The sequence below is a fragment of the Notolepis coatsorum genome (genome assembly GCF_963971535.1).
Source record: "Notolepis coatsorum genome assembly, chromosome: 17".
NCBI classification, from domain to species: Eukaryota; Metazoa; Chordata; class Actinopteri; order Aulopiformes; family Paralepididae; genus Notolepis; species Notolepis coatsorum.
In genome coordinates this window covers 76233018-76242459 of record NC_140181.1, presented here as the reverse complement: position 1 = coordinate 76242459, position 9442 = coordinate 76233018, and the positions used below count along the sequence as shown (strand labels likewise).

At 48.0% G+C, this 9442-nt stretch overlaps 1 protein-coding gene across 1 annotated transcript in view; it reads left to right on the top strand.

The window, feature by feature from the left end:
* Nucleotides 1-3592: 3592 nt before the first annotated feature.
* mtcl2 (microtubule crosslinking factor 2) overlaps nucleotides 3593-9442 on the top strand; it is a 179963-nt gene continuing 174113 nt past the window's right edge. Inside the window, 1 exon segment of the mRNA XM_084333500.1 lies at nucleotides 3593-4868. Coding sequence (XP_084189626.1) covers nucleotides 3888-4868 — 981 coding nt within the window. The 5' untranslated portion in view covers nucleotides 3593-3887.

Here is a 9442-nt window from a genome sequence, read left to right as displayed (position 1 = left end):
GTGGAGGAGGAGGGGGTCGCCCTCTGGATCAATTGTTCTATCATCTGCGCCTGCAGACGGTCTCTTTCCATCTCGCGCTGTGCATTGGCGGCATCGCGCTGTGCATTGGCGCGGTCTCGCTGAATGTTCTCTTCAACCTGGAGGCGCCTCTCTTCCAGTCTGATAGTCATCGCTGCGTCAGCCTGGAGGCGACTCTCTTCCAGTCGGATGCGTTCTCTTTCGTTCTGTTGTTGCGCTTGGAGGCGTTCTCTTTCCACTGCAGACTGTTCGCGCGCACTCTGTTGTTGCGCTTGAAGACGTTCTCTTTCCACTGCAGACTGTTCGCGCGCACTCTGTTGTTGCGCTTGGAGGCGTGCTCGTTCCACTGCAGAGTGTTCGTGCTCACTAAGTGTCTGTGCTTGGAGACGGTCTCTTTCGGTTGATGCTGTCAGTGTGGCAATCAAGGCTTGTGCTAGTCGCTGGTCAGCCTCGCTGGGGGATGACACTGATGGAGGTGATCGGGCGCTGACAGGACTTGGTGGGGACCTGTTCTCTTGGCGCGCTTCGAGGTCCATCTCTTGAGCGCTGCTTCTTGATTTCTCCCGCGCCCCGAGGTCCATCTCTTGAGCGCGGTACTCTTCTCTGGGGTGCGCGCTGAGGTCTATCTCGGGTGCGCGCTCTTGGGTCTCTTGCGTTCCGGGGTCTATCCCGGTGGCGCTTTCTTTATCCTGGGGCGCTCCGGGGTCTATCCCGGTGGCGCTGTCTTTCTCCTTTGGCGCTCCGGGGTCTATCCCGGTGGCGCTGTCTTGGGGTATAGTCACGTCATGTCCCGCTTGTTCCCCCCCGTGAGCTAAGTCAGTTTCGTTTGAACCCACTGGGGTCTCTACTGGTGGGGCCGACAAGTCGATAGGATTGGGCATGCTTAAACTATCAGTTTTATCTGTGCTTAACGTCTTTTTAGATAAGCTAGGAGGTAAAACGAAAGCGTAGTCCTCCAGGTGTGGAGGTGGCTGACGTTTGCGCCGAGGGCGCTCTAGTTTGGGAGAGCCGTCTGGAGAGTGTCCGCCGCTGGCCATATCAATATTAATATGATATTAAAGATTACTGATACCCTCCGGCTCGAAGGACCAATTGTAACTGAGGGGTTACAAAACCCTGACTGTATTAAAGATTGTGATAGATTAAACCACTGCTAGGTATGTACTTTAATTACTGGCCAGACAGTACATCTAATATATGGCAGACACTCATAATAACACGGCACTGACAAAGAAATATCATTTGAGGGTATTTATTATTATGCAGTAAATGTTACAGATATGAGAATTAGGGTTGCGCTTGTATGGCGAAGAATAGGCATAAAGTCAGTCAGTAGCATAAGTCAATGGGAATAGAATAATTCCTACGATGGGGTACTAGGCTAACGCCGCCTGGCGTAGAATGGCAATTATAGAGGGCAACGCTGGTACCGCTGGAGACAATGGGGTTCCTCCCAGAGTTGTAAGTTCTGGAGGAGAGAGGAATGTTCGGATACTCAGTCTGATCAATTGAAGAAGAAGGGGATTCACGTACAGAAGCCAGTCCTTGTAATCCAAAGCTCAGCATCAAAAGCAATAACTGTAATCCAATTGCCCAATAGCAATGATAATAGCCAGCTAGCCTCGGTCCATGAGGCCAGCCCGAATGTAGATCCTCACGGTGTTTAAATCCAAACGACAGTGGAGATTAACGATGCTCTTCTCCGGGTAGTACGTTCCACAATCAATATAATCCAACCAATACTGGTTCTGCAATCGCCGCCGTCGGTTCTCATGTGCACATGTCCAGTAGGTTCTCCGACTAGGCCTCCTCGTGTGCTGGTACCAATGTATTTAGTCCACGCGCACTGGCTAAGGTCCACTAGCTAAACGAACGAACTGCTGGGTAATGCTACACACGAACGAACTGCTGTTGGCACGATACACAATAATTAACGACTCTTTACTTCACATTAAGCTAAGTCGAACTTGACGTTACTGCATTAAATCTGACACTTTTACTATTCACTTCGCACGTGGTTCTCAATGCTCTGTTAGACGCACTGCTTCTCACTTCACTAGAATCACACTGCGTGATGAACAACTCTACTGGTGTTCGCACCTGCCGCGCTATATATACTTAAGTGGCTTTCTAGTGCCCAAACCTAACCACTTGCCCGGAATCAATGCGCTGCCAAGGGCATGTCCTGACTAGCCCAGACTCGCCCTTGAACCTGTCTGAGTGCGAGACTGCCTGGCGCTGCCGTCAGGGGGCATTATCCATAAGGAAAGTGAATATTACTAGGATTTACACGCAGGCTTAAAGGGATATAACATGTATATATAAATAATATACAAGGTATATAAAACAATAAATGTAGATTCTCAGCTTTAATCTGGCCCTTCACAACAGTACTGCTACATCTATACATTTATGACATACCAGATTTGCAAATACAGTACTGTTTGTGATACAAAAAGAGTCCAGAAAAGGGAGTATCCATTTGACGTAAAAACTGTACATTGGAGGAGGTTGGGTGGGGTTGGGTGGGTAGGAGGGGTTGGGGGGGGGGGGAGAAACACTGTACAACTGTACAAGCAAAACTGTACATTGGAATATTGACAACCATACTAGGTAATTTACTGTACATTGGAGGGGGTTGGGGGGGGGACACTGTACAAACAAGCAAAACTGTACATTGGAATATTGACAAAACCATACTAGGTAAATTACTGTACATTGGAGGGGGTTGGGTTAGGACATTTACAGGGGCCAGTTTCGAATTGCAGTCTCCCGTGGCCGTAGGTGTTCTGTAACTGTAACTGTTTTGCTTTTTTTGTATCAGAGTGCAGATCGATTTCATCATGATGAACATCTTTGTGATATCTGTCTCGCTGTCTCCTTCTATCTATCAGCTTGCTTCTGTGGTTTAAACTTTGATGGAAGTTGTTCATTTTCATAAATACTGAACGTCGTAGTAGGCGAAGCCAGACACATTCTACTTTGAGTGAAATCCCCATATTGCTTAATAATAATTTATTAATAATTCTTCATAATGTTATTCAGGCAAATTCCCAAGGTAGGTGGTGTCCAGTGTCCACTCATTACCAGTCATTTCTTTCACAGTGTTATTACAAAGGTACTGCTGCTGGGTTATTGTGCTTGGTTGTTGTTGTATCCATCCACGGTGGCGATAGAGAGCTGCCGAAAAAAAGATGCTCTCTCGTTCGTTATTTCTCTCCGCCCAACTAGTGGGATTCTGTCTGTGACGAAGCGGCGTCTGGGAAGAGAGAGGGAGGGGGAGAGCGAGAGAGAGCAAGAGAGAGGGGGAAGGAGAGAGAGAGAGAGAGAGAGAGAGAGAGAGAGAGAGAGAGAGAGAGAGAGAGAGAGAGAGAGAGAGAGAGAGAGAGAGAGAGAGAGAGAGAGAGAGAGAGAGAGAGAGAGAGAGAGAGAGAGAGAGGGGGGGGGGGGGGAGAGCGAGAGGGGGGAGAGAGAGAGAGAGAGAGAGAGAGAGAGACGCACGTCGAGGCGAGCACACTGCCTTCCTATTATTCTCACCCACAACTCTGAGCTGCAACCGGCGAGAGAGTCGTTACCGAGAAAAAGAGAGCGACCGGCCAGGGAGGAGAAGAAAGAGGAAAGGATATCAGAACAAAGCGGAATTATTCCCCCCAAAAACACATCGGAAAACGGGACTTTATTCAGCGTTTTACATTTTTGGATTCCCTCGTCCCCTCCTTCTGCACTGTTGCATGCGGCTCATTGTGGATAGTAATCCGAGGAATCCATCCCATCTCTGCAGCTGATTATTCAAAGCTCAACTTCTGCCTCCTGTTTTCAAATAGGAGGTTTCATTTCTGTTTTTCCTGAGGGCGGCCAAAGCGGAATGAATGACAAAAACAAAGGTTGATGTCCATAACTCGCCGACGCACCCCTTCGCCTCGCCCAAGGAACGGAGACAGCAGCTTCTCCGCGGCCACAAAATGGAAAACGGAGGCGGGACCGAGAGCTCGGACAGCGGGCAGATGCAGCAGAGCGCGCCGCCGGAGCCCCCGGTCCTCCTCCCCGCTCCACCGGGCGAGAAGAAGAAGAAGAAGACCAACCGCGCGCCGTCACCGGCCAGACCCAAGGACGTGCCCGGGTGGTCGCTCACTAAGATCCGAGGAGGAATCGGGACCCCGACTCTCAGCGTCAAACCGGGCGCCATCCACTTGGGCAGCCGGGTTTCCCGACGCAGCCCCGGCGGCGGTGGAAGCAGCAGCGGAAAGGAGGGCAAACCGGAGAAAGGAGGTGGCGTTAATAAACTAACGGGGAAATCATCCGCGTTGTCGGCCGCGCAAATAATAAAGAGCTCGGGGGGCAAATCGGCGAAAAGCGCAGCAGGGCGGAGGAAGGTTTCTGACGCCAGTATCGGATCCGATGATTTATCTAAGGACTCCGGTTGTTGTGCCACGGGGAAGCTCTCGCCGACCGACAGCAGCTCCGAGTTGTCGGACTGCGCCTCGGAGGAGAACAAGCTCTCCGCGGACGCCGTGAGCAGCGACGCCGAGTCCCGGAGCAGTCGGGGGGGCGGGCTGGACGGCGAGAGGCCGGGCAGGGATGGGGTCGTGTGCGCGGAGAAACTCAGCCGGCAACCCGCCAGCAAGACGCCCATGGAGAGGGATGACAAAGACCGACTTTCCCTGGGAATGGAGACCGGGGAAGGGAGCATCTCTCCAGGGGATGAGCGCTCGGTGACCTCCTTTGACAGCCGGGTCCCAGCCAGCACCTCTCTGGCCTTCTCAGACCTAACAGAGGAATACATGGACGGCATCCACGAGGAGTTCGTGAGGGAGATCGAGGAGTTGAGATCTGAAAACGATTACCTTAAAGTAAGTTCGGCTTTTTATAGCCTGTAGCTGTCAAATAGATTGCATGTTTGGACTGGTGGCATGAAGGCAATGGTTTGTATCGGACAACTTCTAAAGCAACATGGGTTTAGAATAGATTTAGAAATGTTAATAATGCCAAACCCTGGAAATGGTGATGGGGACCACATTAATAATACAATGGAACAGAAGCCAAAGCAATGGCAGTATAATATAGCCTAACAATCTATCTTGCCACACTAACTGTTGCCAGTGTTTGAACAAGCATATCGTTATGGAATCTTATCTCTGAGACTCACAGCATGTGTATGTTCTCTTTGAGCGAATTATTGTTTTAAAATTGTATAACAGAGAGATGCACCCTGCGTGGCTGGCTATTTCATTCTCCAAAACCTATCGTGTGGGCCTTAACACTTCACACGTCTAGCCTGAAAACAACCAGACCGTGACAGTTTTCTAACTCTGCTGGGTGTTTAAATATCGGTTAGCTAATTAATAAAGAAATGCTCTTGAATCTAACCAAGAACACTGACAAATGACAATACTGTCTGGCCTCTCCGAGCACGTCGTTATCAGGGAGGACGCACAGACAGCCCTGCTGCATGGCCGCAGACTCAACAACACTCAATAACTAAACACGCAGCCTCGTAGAATGGCAGATATTTCACATGTTCCGAGTACGTGGACTGTCTGGATAAGTGGGATCTAGAATATCAATTATTCATAGGAATATGGAATATTCAGTGGAATATATTAGTCATTCTATACTATATAGGGCTAGCTGCCTCAATGAGCTTACAGGAACACGAAAGCAACAGACGGCCATTTAGCCTACATAATGTAAATAGACCATAATCAGCCATGTTCACAACCCTGGCCTTGGACTGCCATCTTTGGCCATCAACCCCAAAATATCCATTAGTGCACCTCCACACATCTGCAGGCCTGTTCAAAGGAGAATCCCGAAATATCTTCTTAAAACGATTGACTCTGGATTTTGATTGATTCTATTAGCACATACTCGAACCTCTAACTGGCAGCTGCCATACAGCCATGGTATTTCATAAGCAGTTAGTTATGGACGCAGATCATTGCATCGGGCCATACTGCCGATTTCCTCTCCAGTAGTCGATTAGGGACAGCGATTGATTAGTTTGCCTAAAACAGAAGGAGAGGCTTGTGAGACCACCTCCACAGTCTCATGGGTGGCCAATGGCCATGCTGTTGTCCCAGCTGTTTAGTTCACCTGGGTGGTAATCAAAAGATCAAAGCAACACACACACACACACACACACACACACACGCACATACACAAACACAGCTGACAGACATGCTGCACACATGTACACACACACACACACACACACACACTCATACACATACAAACACAGCTGACAGACATGCTGCACATGTCTACACACACACACACACACACACACACACACACAGACACAGAGCTGACAGACATGCTGCACACATAGTCACATACATAGAGCTGACACACACACACAAGCTGCACACATTCACACAAACATAGAGCTGACACACACACAAGTTCAAGTTTCAAGTTTGTTTATTATTTGTCACAATAAAATACAGAATACTTTACGATGAAATGCTTGTTTCTGTATGAGCCCCTGAGAGCGTGCTTCATACAGTAAAAAAAAGTACACACACACACAATCTCTCCCTCTCCCTCCCTCCCTCTCTCCTCCCTCCCTCTCTGATCGTACCAGGTCATGTTATAGCCACAGCACCTTCTCACCTGCTCTCTTTATACACAGGAGAGGATTAGCGGCGGCGATGTAGTAACGACAGCTCAACTAATTGCATGCAGCAGCTGTCAGTCAATATCATGGCCGACACGTGCCAGAGGAGCTCGGGCTCAGCAGGGCGAGGAGAGAGAGAGAGAGAGAGAGAGAGAGAGAGAGAGAGGAGGAGCTCGGGCTCAGCAGGGCGAGAGAGAGAGAGAGAGAGAGAGAGAGAGAGAGAGGAGCTCGGGCTCAGCAGGGCGAGAGAGAGAGAGAGAGAGGAGCTCAGCAGGGCGAGAGAGAGAGAGAGAGAGAGAGAGGAGCTCAGCAGGGCGAGAGAGAGAGAGTGAGAGAGAGAGAGAGGAGCTCGGGCTCAGCAGGGCGAGAGAGAGAGAGAGAGAGAGAGGAGCTCGGGAGCAGGGCGAGAGAGAGAGAGGAGCTCGGGCTCAGCAGGGCGAGAGAGAGAGAGAGGAGCTCGGATGAGCAGGGCGAGAGAGAGAGAGAGAGAGGAGCTCGGGCTCAGCAGGGCGAGAGAGAGAGAGAGAGAGAGAGAGAGAGAGGAGCTCGGGCTCAGCAGGGCGAGAGAGAGAGAGAGGAGCTCGGGCTCACAGGGCGAGAGAGAGAGAGAGAGAGAGAGGAGCTCGGGATGAGCAGGGCGAGAGAGAGAGAGAGAGAGAGAGAGAGGAGCTCGGCTCAGCAGGGGCCTCAGGAATTAACTGAACTATCTGCACTGGGACACAATCAGCAAACAGGCCTATAGTTGAGTGTAGTAGTTTATACACCACCAAGAATCTGATCCCACCTGGAAGAGAGAGAGAGAGAGAGAGAGAGAGCGAGAGAGAGAGAGAGAGAGAGAGAGAGAGAGAGAGAGAGAGAGAGAGAGATCATACATTGGGGTACACAGACACCCACAATAAACACAAGAAATACACATACATGCACACACATACACAAACAATCACAAGAACACACTCCTACATAAACACACACGTACATGCACCCATATACTTGCTCATAATTGCTTTCCCTGTGACTGCAATTCAAGGCACACTCTTACTGCAGGCAATACAAATGTACAGCAATAGTTTGTGCCCTACTGTACAGCATGAGTTGATTCCTCCAAATAGGACCGCTGAGTAGGGCTGCACGATTTTGGGAAATAATCTAATTGCGATTATTCTGACAGATATTGCGATTGCGATTTGCGATGCGATTATAACATATTTAAAAAAAAATTACAAGAAGAATGTTGCTGCTTTCTGTAGTCGGGTCCCAACTGCAAAATTACTGTATTACCCTGTATTATACACTTTTACTATCATGTAGACTATTCTGCTTTGTGTTTACATGTGATGTATTGTATACATGCACATTTATTATGTTCTTGTGTGATGTATCGCACATTTTATTGCTGTGTGATGTATTGCAAATGTTATTGCTGTCATCTTGGCCAGGTCTACCTTGCAAAGGAGATCTTGTATCTCAATGGGACTTCCTGGTTAAATAAAAAAAAAAAAATGCAGGCTTGGCAATTTGATAATTGAATCATTCCAAATCGCGATTTCGATTAAAAAACGATTAATCGTGCAGCCCTACCGCTGAGTGCACCATGGTGCGATACACATTGAAACAACTGAAACAGACAGTCATACATGGATTGTGGTTTGATACCCAGACGGAGCCGAGCCAAATACTGCAGTTCATTCACGATGACGGCGCACCAGGCCAAAAATATTGGATGATAATTGAATTTGAATTCAGAATGGGGCTCAGTGTGTGCAGTGCATACAGGGACAGCTGTGTGTTGTTGGTTATGGTGTGATAATACACGCACACACTGTACACATAGCTCAGAGACACAGACACTATTCTATTCTACTACTAGTCAATTATGACAGCAGTAGGCTACATCTCCACTACTACTATTCTATTCTACTACTAGTCAATTATGACAGCAGCATGCCACATCTCCTCTACTACTATTCTATTCTGCTAGTAAATTATGACAACAGTACGCTACATCTCCACTACTACTATTCTATTCTACTACTAGTCAATTATGACAACAGCATGCCACATCTCCTCTACTATTCTATTCTGCTAGTAAATTATGACAACAGTACACTACATCTCCACTACTACTATTCTATTCTGCTAGTCAATTATGACAACAGTACACTACATCTCCACTACTACTATTCTATTCTGCTAGTCAATTATGACAGCCTCACGCTACATCTCCACTACTGTGGACCAAACATTACCTTAGCAATCTCCTTCTCATTCTCCTGTCTCTATATTTCTTCTTCTCTCTCTTTTCCCTTCTTTCTTTCTTTCTTTCTTTCTTTCTTTCTTTCTTTCTTTCTTTCTTTCTTTCTTTCTTTCTTTCTTTCTTTCTTTCTTTCTTTCTTTCTTTCTTTCTTTCTTTCTTTCTTCTTTCTTTCTTTTCTTTCTTTCTTTCTTTCTTTCTTTCTTTCTTTCTTTCTTTCTTTCTTTCTTTTCTTTTTCTCTCAGCTCCCTCTCTCCTCTCCTCTCATCTCCTCTCATCTCCTTTGTCCTTACTCTCCCCTCTCTCTCTCTGGTCCTCTCTGTTTACCTCTCTCTCCTCTGTTCTCACCTCCAGCTCCCCTCTTCTCTCTCGCTGGCCTATATTACAGATATGTAGCCAGGCAGATGATCCTTGCTGCAGTGGGTTTCAGCACAATCTCCTCTCACCCACCCTCACAGCATGATGCTTCTTTACACACACACCACACACACACACACACACACACACACACACACACACACACACACACACACACACACACACACACACACACACAC